General features: G+C 39.0%; 1 protein-coding gene and 1 long non-coding RNA gene across 6 annotated transcripts in view; one reads left to right on the top strand and one right to left on the bottom strand.

Moving 5' to 3' along the window:
• Positions 1-14,840, top strand: part of LOC147573087 (uncharacterized) — a 476,171-nt gene that overhangs the window by 254,117 nt on the left and 207,214 nt on the right. The gene's annotated exons all lie outside the window — the stretch shown is intronic.
• Positions 698-14,840, bottom strand: part of SMG1 (SMG1 nonsense mediated mRNA decay associated PI3K related kinase) — a 140,451-nt gene continuing 126,308 nt past the window's right edge. For 4 of the 5 annotated variants that reach the window (XM_086692960.1, XM_086692961.1, XM_086692959.1 and 1 more), the window contains 8 exons: positions 12,685-12,837; positions 11,531-11,710; positions 10,404-10,631; positions 9,537-9,748; positions 9,270-9,376; positions 7,973-8,152; positions 7,787-7,893; positions 698-5,219 (listed from right to left, as the gene is read on the bottom strand). In XM_086692960.1, the coding sequence (XP_086549086.1) occupies positions 5,142-5,219; positions 7,787-7,893; positions 7,973-8,152; positions 9,270-9,376; positions 9,537-9,748; positions 10,404-10,631; positions 11,531-11,710; positions 12,685-12,837 (1,245 nt within the window). In that variant the 3' untranslated portion in view covers positions 698-5,141. The remainder of the gene's footprint in view (positions 5,220-7,786; positions 7,894-7,972; positions 8,153-9,269; positions 9,377-9,536; positions 9,749-10,403; positions 10,632-11,530; positions 11,711-12,684; positions 12,838-14,840) is intronic. The other variant, XM_086692958.1, reaches the window with a different exon arrangement.

The following is a 14,840-nucleotide window of genomic DNA, read 5'->3' as shown; positions in this document are numbered from 1 at the left end:
TAGGTGAAAAAAACGGAAGCAACTCCAACAGCACAGGTTGCCCCAGTCCCCAGTTACTTTTGTTACTCAAGGAATGAGGTCCCAGAACTATTTGCAACTTCACAGCACGGAAGCCCTGCTGTTAAGGTCTTTCTGTAAACTTCCAATTGGCCTAATCATTAAAAAACACCTACCCTCAAGGGCTTTCTTTTGCCCTTTGTTTTTATACAACAAAAACAGGATGTGATCTTTTGAAAGGTGCCCAATGATGACACGGTTCACATAAATCCTCTTAAAATGAACTGGCAAGAACAAAATGCAATCTCATTTCCAGATATTAAAACAAGCCAGACATTTTCATTCTATTTTCCTACAGAGCTTTCATACCCCAGGGAATATACATATTAAAAATGTGCTATAGTTTTGTTTTTAAATACTGACAAGCTGATTATACCTTGATACTAGAACTTACCCACAGAAGTAAAATTTTAGCTGCTGCTCAAAAATATACTTTGACAATTAAAAAATTACTTTGAGGTCCACCCACCTGGCTCAGGTAGAGAATGTGACTCTTGACCTCAGGGTTAAATTCAAGCCCCACGCTGGATATAGAGATTACTTAAAAACAATCTTAAAAAAAACAAAAACAAAACCTCTAACCATTCTGAAAAAGTAAGCTTTCTGAAACTTACTTTAACCAATAAATCCAGAGCTTAAATGCTATGTCTTTCTTTAAGACTTTATTTTCTGAAAAACAGGTATTTCATACAATCTTTGCTGTGTTAATGCAAATATGCACAAAGTAGGCATGTATTTTTGTTTTCCAAAAGATGCATTATGAACATTTTCAGGAAGCTGGTGTGATTTATTCAACTTTTAATCTTAAATACAATCACAAAATTGTATCCATCAGGAGGCATTACAACCTTTTGTACAGAGAAGCCACTTTATTTATACAATGTTACTAGGACAAGGAAGATTCATTTAAACTCAATTTGCTCTTATAAGGGTAAAGTAAATTAACAAATGAAGTATGATGTTGCCACTGACATTACAGGTGGAAATATAAGAGAAATTTAAAACAGGAAAATAACTGACACAACAACTTTAAACAGGAGCTGAAACTTGGACTGTCAGGCAAAGAAAAGAAAAAAAAAATCAGCCTGTTTTGAAAGAAAAACATTCTACAAGCCTGCATTTCAGGAGAACATGCAATTCCTTAAGTTTACCATCTTCAAAAATCAAACTAATTGTATGACATTTTTACATTAGCACAACAAACAGCTTTTCCCTAGTAAGCCCAATTTCCCGTAGAAAGCAAGGGACTCTAAGTGGTTCATGTTGTACAACTAACCCTTAACCTGTAAAGCTTCTCAATTGGAGTCCATTTGCCTTTTTGTAAATAAGGGATGGTGGTGATGTTACTCAGGCCTAAAAAGCAGGAAAAGTGCAACAAATCCTGAGGGGTTCATAATACAGGGGATTCCCCCTTCTGCAATGTTTGGAAAAATTTGTAACCCTAAGCTAGCTTTTCCCCACAGGAGGAAAATTTCTAATACAACCCATACACTGAAAACAAAATCTACCTTCTTTAAGTGACCCTTACATTACTATAGTCTACCTCCTTGATTTAAGGGGGGAAAGTCCTAGCTCTAAATTACATTTTACAAGCCCACGATGACAGAGCATGGAAGGTCACTGTTTTTCACATTCATCTAATCTTATGTAAAACAAAGGTATGTGCGCTAACAGTAAAGCATTTGCTGATTTTTGATGTATATGAATCGGTCTAACAGGCTAATTGTAGGTGCTTCCTTTCATATGAAAAGAATTAGGTAAAAGAAGAACCAGCCCCTTTGATTTTAGTACTGCCAAAACAAGTAAGCCCCCAGAATAATTACAAATATGTGGAGGATAATAGGCCAGGAAGACTTTTCAATTTAAAGTACTGCCTATAATACCCCAGATTTAAAAGGACCTAAGATTGCACATCAACTCTAATATTTTTGGCTGTACTTGCATTGCCCTGCTCGGCATTTTTTAATGGCTCTTTCCTTAAATTTCACACGTCAGAACAACCACAATTAAAAAACAAAAACAATGCAGAAGACACCAAACACGGACAGTATTAAAAACTACACACTAAGCTTCATAGTGGCAAGTGTTAAGGGCAGAAGTTACGAAAGTTTTTCTTTGTATTACAAACCCTCACCCTGAACTTGGGGTTTGGGCTCTTAAAAAAAAAAAATTAGGGAAGCAGATCAAGAGCTTGATTATCAGTTCACACAGAGAAATCTCACATATCTCAAAAACACTCACCACAAGTGCCAGACGCAAAAGAATCTTAATAATCCTAGCAAACTATGTTAACTCATGACCAGAGAGAATGAGATCCTGCAAGACACAGCGAAGAAAGACTAAACGAGAAATACACACAGCTCCGTAAACCACTAAGCCTCCACAGCTCTGTAGAGAGATCAACTAAAATTCAGGCAATTTTAGAAAATCAAAGACAACAAAACACGACTTCAATTTCCAAGGGTACTTTGAATGGAAGAAGAGGTTGTAGGTTATTGTATACCCCCTGAATCTTGGAGAGAAAGGAAAAGAGAGGAGCAGATCCCTGGTTGTCCACAGGTATTCTGTATCAGCAAAGACGGGTGACTTCACAACTACCGCACTCTCAACTTTATCTTACAAAACAATCCCTCCAGTATTGCGCTGGCTTCTCAGTCTGCTCCATCACTAGGGCCTTTCACCACGGATGACATCTGCTGAGTTTGCTTCCAACGGTTCAAAAAGCCAAGGCTGCTTACAGAAAGACTTCCCAGACGAAGGCAAACTGTACAGATCAGGGTCTTATTGTGCAGAGTGCAGTAAAGAGCAAGCTTTGAAGTCATCGGTCACATCTGCCCCACAACCAAACATGTATGATGCCACACTATTTCTTCTCAGAGGGACCATTTTAAAATAAAAGCGATGGATAATTTATCAGAGGCACATGTTTCTGATATAAAGCTGTTTTGTTTTTGCTCGGATAAGGTGCCAGGTACCTCTGAAGCCTGAAACTCTCAGGCAATAAAACCCACCGATTTCCTTTACCTTCCTTACCTAAAAAAAAGCAATTTCTGTCGGGACAAACTAGTGTGACCTTGTTTTATCACTGTGATAAAAGTTTTTCCTTGTGACAACAAAGAATGTCGCCGGAAAGACTTTACTTTTGAGAGAGCAGAGGTAATCAGGTGATGGACGCGGCAGCTCCCACAGAGCCTCGAGGAAATAAAGCAGCGTGCAAAACACAATATGGCATCATTATTCCAGATAGGTTGTTTCGATTGTGAAAATAAGGTCCAAATGAATGAAGAAAATAAAATTTGATGCACTAGGTTCCTTAACTGGCTATTGGACACACGGGTATTTGAAAATACCACCTTGCTTGCAATACTTGCCTAAGTATTAAAAAAAGCACTGATCCTGAGATGCATTCTCTCACGGGTACCTAAGGATTATAGATTAAGGTGGCAATCAGAATACAGAAAAGGCCAGAGCTATGTGGAATTTTTCCTTAATACCCTTCAAGTTTGTCTGTGAAGACCGGCGACCAGAAATGATCACAGTCCTAATCTCTAAAATGCAGGAAAAATGTATTCAGTCAAGATTTTGTGTTCTATTTTGTGTTGATACGTGATTTTAAGAATCCTATCCTAGTCTGTGTTTTATTGTGGATCAACAATTCAGCTTACAGTACTGAAATGCAACACTAAATTTAAGGAAACCTTGATCATGAATTCACAGCAAACTATTAAAATTGTGCAAAAAGTAAAGGACTTCACAGATTAGTAACTGAACTTAATAAACGATGGCGGTAGTTCTCATTTGCTGATGTTTCATGTACATGTCCTAAAATGCCAGGTAAACCAAAGCACTTTTAATTTACACTTTGTAAATTAAAAGTATCAAATGAGAAAACTGAATTAAAAAACATTTCACTCTACCTCCACCAGAACATCACTTTATTGTTAATCTGTCATCAACAATGTAAAACTCTAATGGGTACTCTATCCTGGTTTTTAAAAAGGTAAAAGATTACATTGGATTAGCTACTTTCTATGAAAGAAACTACAGCAATCGCAGAAGAGGGAAAATTTGAATGACCTCCCAAAAATGCACACTATAAGCAAAGGGGAGTGTACATTAAATCAAATGTCTGTTAGATTCATTACTTTTGAATGCACAGTGACAATTCTGGAAACTGTACATGATAGAATCACAGAAATGACTTAAATAACCAGGATTACATTTTGTATGTGATCATCAGACCTTTAAACAATCCTTGAATTTTCCATGTTATCAGTGGTTTTGGAGAAATTCCTGTTTATCACTCCAAATAGGTTGTTACCAGCATCAAGACGGAAGTATATGAAATGTAAGGATTGAAATAAAAGTAAAATTGAAAGATGGCTAATCTACTAGGTCAGGTAAAAGGAGGATGGGTAGATGGTGTGGGGTTGGGGGAGGAGGACAGGACGATGGGTAGTTTTTTTTCCCTTCATTTCAGAAGTAAGTTCTTCCAATGTAGTGTATCTGTTACATAGCTCTCCATTTCCAGTCCATTTCTGAAATTCTTATCGCATAGCCTTTTTGTGCTTACTGGTCAACCCAACCAGTACTGTTGCCAAGCAACAAGTGTTACACGAGAATCTGAATGCATCAAATCTTCCTTGGCTGTGATTTCTTCGCGGCCCCAGTCTTCTCTGTTTCTGAGCGGGGTTTGTTTTTTCCTGGATTGTACACACAGGGTCAGGTGGAATGGAGTTCCAAATCACTCTGTGCTCCGCGGCATCCCGATTTCTTTCTGCAGCTAACCTCCTGACACGTTTGCAGCTGTTCTGTGGCAGAAAGACAATCTCCATGTTCAGGCGGTGAGCTTTCTTTCTTTCACCCTTGACCCTGGGGTTGCAGGCCATGGTGTTGGGCGTATCCCTGAGTGCAGCTGTCCTGCAGGATTCACTTCCTAGCGCCCCGAGATTTCCTAGGTTTCCTCAGAGTAAGCCCCCAGTTGCATCACCACCGACTGTGGTGTGGCTTTGGATGCCTGAGGCTGAGTTGATTCTGGTGGATGTCTGACCTCGCTTAACCAGACTCATCTACTGTCTTGCCATTCATACCCAGGCTGTCCAACCTTCATACAGCTGAGCCAAGTTATCTAGATTAGTTGCTTCCTTAATGACATAGTCAACCTGTAAAAGTAGGCAGGATAATATTTTAAACCATTTAAAACTTCAAAGGACATATATGAGTTCTAAGAATTGTTTAAAAGTAAGTTTCTAATCACCCATCTTAATTGCCCATAGGACATGTCATTGCTATGGTGGAGAGGTGAAGTAACCTGAGCTTCCCTCATAATCCCAGAGTTTACAAGAGGTGTGTCTTGGGAAAGTCAAAAATCCCTTTGAGGCTTGTCAATCCTTAGATGAAGAGAGCCCCCACGGACCCCACAGGTGCTCTTGGGTTAAACACATGAAGTCACTAGGTAAATGCTTAGGCAGCGTATAAGAAAGTGCCTGGCACATTCTGCAATACAGTTGGGTACTCAACAAATACCTTGATTCTGACTCAGCTAAATTTTCTTTTATAGTAAGAGATATAATTATCTCTGTATCCAGAGAATCCAGAGGATCCAATTGTATATTAAATGCTCAATATAGGGCTGCTGAATGATGACTTATACCAAAAGCCGTGCACAAAGATCTCTACACTTACCCCACTCCTCTAAGTCCCTTAACTCTCTTTCATATAAAATTTAGTAACTATCAGAATAAAAAGCACAATAGCCAAAGATCCTTCAAACAAATGGACAGAGAGCGAAGATAGGCAGTCGCGAAAGTACACAAGCTATTAACCTGCCAGAAAGCTTCGGAAGCAAAGATACCCCTCTGACTCAATATCGTCCATGGTTTTTTTAAGTTTATTTATTTTGAAAGAGAGAGTGAACATGTGTAGGGGGCGGGGGGATGAATCAATCCCAAGCAGGCTCCACACTGTCGGCACACAGCCCTACGCAGGGCTCAAAACACAAATGGTGAGATCATGACCTCAGCCAAAACCAAGAATCGGACACTTAACCTAAGACTGAGCCACCCAGGCACCCCCTGTCCATGGATTTTTTAACAAACTTGGTAATTTCTAAGGAAGTACCTCTTGACCAAGAAGAGTTTAAGTTTCTACACAATGGTGCAGCAGCATTTAAAATAAAAAAAAAACTTTTAGTGCTGATGTTAAAACTGAATTGTGGATGTCAAAACATTGAAAACAGGGTAATCATAGTCTCAAATTTTCAACCCACAGAAGAAAAGGTACATTTGTAAAGGAGAATTCAGGAGAACACTACCATTGACCAAATGACCTAACTTAGTAACACAAAAGATGGCACACTGACCGGTATCCCTTAATGTAAAATTCTGAGAAAGACACATCAGCGACACAGCATTCCTGACAAAAATGTTGATTCTGAATTTAATTACGAGGAAAATATCAGACAAATAAAAAGTGAGGCACATTCTACAAAATGACTGGTCTGGACACATCAAAAAGGTCAATGTCATAAAAGAAAAAAAGGAAAAGAAAACGATCAGGAACTGTTCTAGACATTGAAGACAACTAAAAAATAGAACAAGTATATGAAATGAAGATGAGCCTTGACTAGATCTTGTTGGGGGCAGAGCAGGCAGTTCAAGAGAGAAGGGCTAAACAATAAAGGCCATCCGGGGATAATTGGAGAAATCCGAGTATGGACTGAATGTTAGGTAACAACCAATGTTAACATCAATGGTAAGTTTCCTGAGTTAATGTTTTGTCTAGGACACATATATTGAAGTATTTATTAATTTTTTAATAATACATAATAATACCTAGTAACACTTCATGCCTAAATACTTCAATATATGGGGCAACTGGGTGGCTCAAGTTGGTTAAGCTTTCGACTCAGGTCATGATCTTGCGGTTCATGAGTTTGAGGCCCGCATCGGGCTCTGTGCTGACAGCTCAGAGCCTGGAGCCTGCTTCAGATTCTGTGTCTCCCTCCCTCTCTCTCTCTCTCTCTCTCTCTCTGCCCCTCCCCTGCTCGCATTCTCTCTTGCGCACACATGCTCTCAAAAATAAACATTAAGAAAATTAGTTTTTCAAAATAAACAGCTAGAGGGGAATTCATTCTCAAATATATAATTTTAATAACACTAATGAGAAAATTTCAGAGTAATGACTTCAGACAAACTGACACCCCCAAACACTTTATAGATACTATTCCCGCACCCAAACATCACCCTCATTTCACTGGAAACCTTCAGATAGTCCTCTTTAAAATGCAGATTAACTGTGTTCTCGTGGAGGAGAGAGGGTCAAGTCACACTTCTAATTTCTGCTAAAAGAGGGAATGGGGAGAAAGGAACATGCTAACAGGGTAGTCAGAATAAAATGGTGAATGTTTGACAACTCCAGAGTTATGTTACTCAAAATCTTCGGAATCCCGAAAATAAATTCCAGTTCCTCATTTCTTGATGAACCTCCAAGAATATGGGTGAGTTTATCTTTTAACCTGTACTGTTTCAGCAGCATGAAAATGTGTAGATCAAGTTTAAAAATGGTCACCTGGGGGCACCTGGCTGGCTCAGTCAGAAGAGCATGTGATTCCTGATCTTGAGGTCACAAGTTCGAGCCCCACATGGGGTGTAGAGATTACTTAAATAAAACTTTTAAAAAAATAATAAAAACAATTAAAGTAATAAATAAATAATTTTTAAAAGGTCACCTGTTCAGCAACTGACATCCTCCTATTTGGATCAACATCTCGGCCCTCTAGCTTGGCTTTCACTCTCTTCCACACACTCACTGCATATGAGTTTCTCTCTTGCACAGCTACAAAGCAACGGAAACACAGAAGTCAAACCACAACTTTGTACAAGTATCTAAGGCACCCTTATTCCTACTAACTTACCCTTCCCAGTTTTAGGGTCTCTGACAGCCTTTTTAGGACTACAAGCAACACTCTTGCCAGTTCCTGGAATGGTGCTTGGTGGAGTATCGGCTGATGTGGCAAGATTTTTCTGAATCAGCTTTCTAGCGTTCTGTGACATCACATCAGGCTGAGTCTTCTGGCCAGTGTTGCTCCGGACTGCTACAGGGAAAGAGTGGGTAGCTCAATTCACATGTAAACAGAAGATGGAGGGAGACAAAGAGCAGGGCAGGGCTCTCTCAACCATCAACTACACATATATAGCCACAAAGGTGAGTATGATTTTAGAACCTTAAAATCCTTATCCCTTCAAATAGATACTGTCCTCTGAAAAATATAGCCTAAAGAGCTAGACATTCAAAAACGAATTTGTACAGTGATGCTTGTTGTGGCACCAAAATACTAGAAACGTATGAACTGTCCAACAATATAAGGTTAATATGGTAAAGACACAGAATGGCATATTAAATTTGGGCATGAAGTCACTTGTTAAAAGATCATTTGGTGGCGAGGAAATTACCAATTTAAGTGGGAAAAGACAACAAAAATTGCATTCACAGAATGATCACAATTTGTGCATGTACTATGCATACGTAACTACAAGTATAACAACAAATATATTAATGGACTGACCTCTAATTGGAATGAAACTACAAATTTTTCTTTTTATAATTTCCCTGACAAGTATTTATTTTATATTCATGTGTTATTTTTTTTTTTAAGTTTATTTATTTGTGAGAGAGACAGCATGAGCGGGGAGGGGCAGAGAGAGAGGAAGGCAGAGATCTGAAGCAGGCTCTGTGCTGACAGCAGAGAGCCAAATACAAGGCTCAAACTCACGAACCGCAAGATCATGACCTGAGCTGAAGCAGGACGTTGAACTAACTGAGTCACCCTGGCGCCCCATTCATAAATTATCTGAAGAAGATTTAAACACAAGGTATTTTTACTCTCTCACAGAAGCACTTTTAAAGTTAAGCCAAAACTTAAAAGGGGGAGGGGAGCACCTGGGTGGCTCAGTTGGTTAAGCATCTGACTCTGGAAATCAGCTCAGGTCATCATCTCATGGTTTGTGGGATCAAGCCCCATGTCGGGCTCTGCGCTAACAGCAGGGAACCTGCTCGGGATTCTCTCTCTCCCTCCCCTCTGTCCCTCCCCCGCTCAATTGCGCTCGTGCTCTCTCTCTCAAAATAAACAAATAAACTTTAAAAATAAATTTAAAAAATAAGATTAGGAACAGATGAAGTTTCAGGTCTTTTCTGAAGTGGAAAAGTCATACCTGCAGCAAAGGATGGCTGGCAAGTAGCAGCTGACGTTGGACTCGAACATTCATTTGTTGCATCGGTGACTAAGGGTGATGCAAAACCCACTAAATTATTATAGATACTGAAATACAAAACAAAATGGCTTATTTATGAAATGCTTCACCAGGTAGCTACTTATAAATCTGAACAAAACTGAAAAAATTTAAATGAATTAAATAAGCAAAACTTACTCTACCAGATTTTTGCTTCCATTTGAAATCTAGGCCAGAAGGCATCCTTACCTCTGACTCTGTGTTTTCAGTTCTTTCAAGGTGGGAGTTATTTCCTGGAGCATTTCAACGTGTTCTTGACTTCGAACCTGACCCATAGCTTGGACTAATGTGAACAGCACCGTCTGAATGTTGTCTTGCCATGATTTGTATTCACCTAGGAACTGCCTGACACTGCTCTCATAAGGGACATCCTCGCCGTCTGCCAGGGCAGCTTCTTCATCCTGGAATCCACATGTTAATGACTGACAGAAATGGTACTGGTCTCAATAGTAACTCATAAGACAGTCACATTTTGAATAACAAGTAATAAGTGTTTTTCCAGCAAGTGTTTAATTTGTTTACCATAATTAACTCCTTTTCTACAGGAATCTGGTTTCCAGTACAAAACAAAAAGTCAAAGTAAAAATAAATCCCCAAGTTAAATGATTCATCGTTTTGTAATGATGAAGTTATTTAGCTTTTTTGTGGGGCTGAGTTTCCTTACTATGGAAATTATGTAGGATACTGAAAGGAAGAGACAACATTTCATTCATTTTGGAGGTGAACGAGCTTAGGGATAAGGCTGGGGAGGAGGACGAGACATTGGAGATCTAAACACCTGGAGACTATATTCAAGTTTCAGCTTTGTTGTTAAGTTATAGGACTCTGGGTTAATCCATTTCTTTAACCCCCAGTTTCTCTGGGTACAAAATCAGAATACGACTACCTGCTTTAGAAAAAAAAAAAAGTTGATAAAAACACAAATTAACTCCATTACAAATTGGAAGATGTGAACCAAGAAGTTGTTTTTGTTTATATCATTATTTTCCCAAATACGACTACTTGTAATTTTATGAAAAGAGAGATCTGACTGGGTGTCACTCATATCAGTCTTACCTTGGCCATTGCTTTTAGGAGGTGTTTGACATCTCCAAGTTGCCGGTTATGACCAGTGAGCACAGTTTTTATATTATCAACCAGATTCTGAATTGTTTCACAGACTGTTTCTATCTGTTGCTCTTTCTCTGTCTGAACTGCCCTCTGAGTAGACATATCCTGAGTCAGTTGTTTGTGTGCTGACAAAAGCCATTCAGAGCTGCCAATAGGATGTTCAAGACTGGTGTCCTAAACAGAATAAACATTTGATTTTAAGCATTAGATGGAATAAATAATGGAAGATTCTTTCCTTCATCATCACCATTAAAAGGTACTAGTAACTCAAAGTGACACAAACAAACTCATTTGCCAAGTCATGAACTAATGACCTACACAATAGTTTAAGAAATAGAAATAGTTTAAGACGTAACAAATGCATCTAGAATAACAAAGATGATCCGAATCTAGAATGCTAAACCCAATGTAAATCATGCTTTCAAAGGCCACGAGAGCTTCCTAATTAAACTCTTCTCATAAAATATAAACATCAAATGTATCAATTTGCTATTTTTGGACTTAGCCCTCCTGTCCAGCATTCACCTTCCACTAGCCCCCTGTCTGCTACCGTATTTTCAGTACATTTAAGTCATTTGCTATACGTTGTATTTCTCCTCCCTCTGAAACTCCACAGAACTTCCAACTGTGGCTCTGAGAACCCTTTTCACTTTTTTTAATACAAATACATTAAAATAATTTTTTAATATTTTATTTATTTTTGACAAAGAGAAACAGGGAGACACAGAATGTGAAGTGGGCTCCAGGCTCTGAGCTGTCAGCACAGAACCTGACACAAGGCTTGAACTCACGAACTGTGAGATCAGGACCTGAGCTGAAGTTGGACGCTTAACAGACTGAGCCACCCAGGCTCACTTTTTAATTCATTGTATTTATAATTAATAGGTTCCTTGGGCGCTAAGAGCAAGATTTAACCATTGTTATATCCCTCATAACAACATCATAAATATAGTATACACACTGCATAAATGTAAACCGAGTGAATATATTAAATGGAGTTTGAGCACATGACACTGGCCTTATCATTTTCATCAACAAGTCTCTTCACCCCCACACCAAGATTCAAGACTCACCACTCTCTGTAATAAACGAAGCTCTAACTCAGAGACTGAACTGTTAAACTGTGATGCAAATGAACACATTTGCTGGCATCGTTTGATTAGTTCAAATAACGCAGCATCCAGGTTTAAGGCTTCTGCAGTTCTAGTTCGTAAACTTTCAAAATGAATGATATTGCTGCAGAGGAAAGTGACCTGTGAAGAGGCAAAAGAGGAATGGAACCACCACAATAAGGGGGGAATGCAATTTTAATTGACATGAAAAAATACTGCCTATTCATTTCCAGAATTCAGGACCAAACTGGTCCTGAAAATGGTATGAATGTTTGACTCTTCTGGGACAAAACAGAACTAAGCCTGAGAAAGGCTATGAATAAATGCACTTTTTTTTTGGTTGATGTTATTAGGTCTGAGATGGTTAAAAGCACCTAAGTACAATTGGGTAAAAGTATCTGCTGTACAACTGCTTTCACACAGAAAATTTATTCCGTGATAGAACTATCATCATATTCAGGGGCAGCTTATTTGTGCTATGTCCAAATTTCAATTTGGAATGTTGCCCTTCTGCTTCTCCTCTTGCCTCACTTCACAATAAAGATCACAGAATACTAACTGGCTATTTGATGACATTATATACAACTTTTAAGGTATGATAATACTATTGTGATTATGCAAATAGTTCTTTTAAGTACGTACTGAAACATGTCATTGATTTAGTCTAATTTTCTACCTGACTGGACATACCTAATAGTTTGTTTCCATTCTCCACCCCCCAAAGTAACAAACTTAATCCACAACCTCTGGCAGAATTCAAGATCATAAAGACATTTTATTGCCATGCTGAAAGAATAGTATCAAATCTTTGGGTCACCTAAGCTGCATAAAGAGAACCTTAGACAAATATGGAATTCAACTCCATATTTTCCAACAGAGGCTGAATCTACTTTATATTTAGCTGGGAGGCAGTAAAGGTCCAGGAAAATAACTGGCTGTGAGCTCAGCCTAAAGGATGGATGCCCTTCCCACCAAGGCCTACCAGGTCCCTCTTCCCAGTACTGTCAACTTGAGGGTGGGTTCTCAAGCTACCCCTAGTTATCCCACACGTAACTTCCAATCAGCTGTATCATCATGTAACTGAAAACAAAGATGGCACGCACGGGTCACAATACCTGGCTTGCTCTTTGGCTCTCTTTAAGGACAAGATTTCTTCTTTCGGCTATTGTTGCTTCAAAATCCTGCAGTACAGGTGCCAGTGCAGGGTTAGCACCGCCTGCCCACTTGAGTCGCTGTTCAATACTTGCTTCAAGTGCTGCTAGTTTCTCCTGTAAAAGCCAGCAGAATCTCAGTGAATATCTGACACTCTCCAATTCCTACTGGGCATTTTATATCAATACCAGGGAGATTCAAAAGAAGCACATGCATCATTCAGAAAACATTTTTAACAAACACCTTGTGGAATTAATCTCGATTTCACTTTGAACAGGTTCAACATGTCTGGGAAGAACTGGCTTTCAGTTTGTCTTAAAATTTTTCATTTTTATTTTTTTAAAAAAAAATTTTTTTTTCAACGTTTATTTATTTATTTGGGACAGAGAGAGACAGAGCATGAACGGGGGAGGGGCAGAGAGAGAGGGAGACACAGAATCGGAAACAGGCTCCAGGCTCCGAGCCATCAGCCCAGAGCCCGACGCGGGGCTCGAACTCACAGACCGCGAGATCGTGACCTGGCTGAAGTCGGACGCTTAACCGACTGCGCCACCCAGGCGCCCCAAAATTTTTCATTTTTAAATAAAGTAGTCTTTTTTTTTTTTTAATTTTTTTTTTCAACGTTTTTTATTTATTTTTGGGACAGAGAGAGACAGAGCATGAACGGGGGAGGGGCAGAGAGAGAGGGAGACACAGAATCGGAAACAGGCTCCAGGCTCCGAGCCATCAGCCCAGAGCCTGACGCGGGGCTCGAACTCACGGACCGCGAGATCGTGACCTGGCTGAAGTCGGACGCTTAACCGACTGCGCCACCCAGGCGCCCCAATAAAGTAGTCTTTAAAATCAAACACCTGCTACATCCAATTCCTAATGCACTTTATGCGCTATCTGGAAGAAAATCCATTTATCGCTTGCAACAACATGGATGGAGCCACAGAGTATAGTCAGAAAAAGACAAATATAAGGTTTCACTCATATATGGAATTTGAGAAACAAAACAAGTGAAGAAAAAGAGAGAGGGAGAGAGAGACAAACTAAGAAACAGACTCAACTATAGAGAACTGGTGGCTACGAGAGGGGAGGTCAGTGGGAAGAGGGGAGAAATGGGTGATGGGGACTGAAGAGTACCCTTATCATGATGGGTGCTGAGTAATGTAGCGCATTAGTGAATCACTATATTGTACACCTAAAACTAATGTAACACTGTACGGTAACCACCTAGAATTAAAATAGAAAGCTTAATTCAAAAAATCCATTTATACTTTTGGTTGTGAAAGATGAAAATCTAATTCTCAGAAACTCAGAAGCTTATGGAAGATAGTAAAAATGTATCCAGATTACCATGATAAAGAAGGTTTTATGTAACAAAATTATTTCACTATTTATTCACCACTTCAGGCAAAGGATTCCCATCCTTTGTCTTTCCTGCACTTCTCTCCCGTTCTTTCTCTCACACAAACACACCTCTCAAGTGAGAAAGGCTCTCCACAGTTGAAAACTAGGCCTAGTATGCTACAGAGAAAAGGTACTTCAATCTTCAAAGAAGTGAGCTCCAGAAAGTTTCATTAAATATGTAAAAATTATAGAAGTGACTACACTTGATTTTGTACTCACATTAATTTATATAAAATGAACAGGAAGACATCAGTTACTACTACGTACATGATATAAGAATACACAATACAAAGATACGTATATAACCATAATCAAGAACTGTTTCTCTTATTTAAAAAAGGGAGGTGAGACTAAATATTAAGCAGAAATGACAAAGAAATACAGTCAATAATAAAAGGAAAACATTCTATCGCCTTTAAATACCTTTAATTATACAACAGGGATAAGAACTGCCTAAGTTTTTTAGGTCTGAACAGTAAGCCAGATGGAACGGCTTACGTACATTTCAGAAGACACATTTTTCTAATCACCAGAGTTCCCTTAATGCACAAAGGCAGAGTGATCATCAAATCCATTAAAAACCTGAAATATTTAGTATGTCTCTCTTCCTGGCTCAAAATACACAGCTTAGTAGCAGGAGTAGATGTGGTTACCTTGGAGGGTAAGGAAAAAAGATAAATCACGCGTAAAAGTGAAAAGTAGTGTGCCCCTGTAGCTCAGAAGC

The sequence above is a fragment of the Puma concolor genome, chromosome E3 (genome assembly GCF_028749965.1).
Source record: "Puma concolor isolate L17-30 chromosome E3, mPumCon1.1.hap2, whole genome shotgun sequence".
Taxonomy (NCBI): Eukaryota; Metazoa; Chordata; class Mammalia; order Carnivora; family Felidae; genus Puma; species Puma concolor.
The sequence above is the reverse complement of the archived record's forward strand: the minus strand, read 5'-3'. Positions and strand labels throughout refer to the sequence as shown.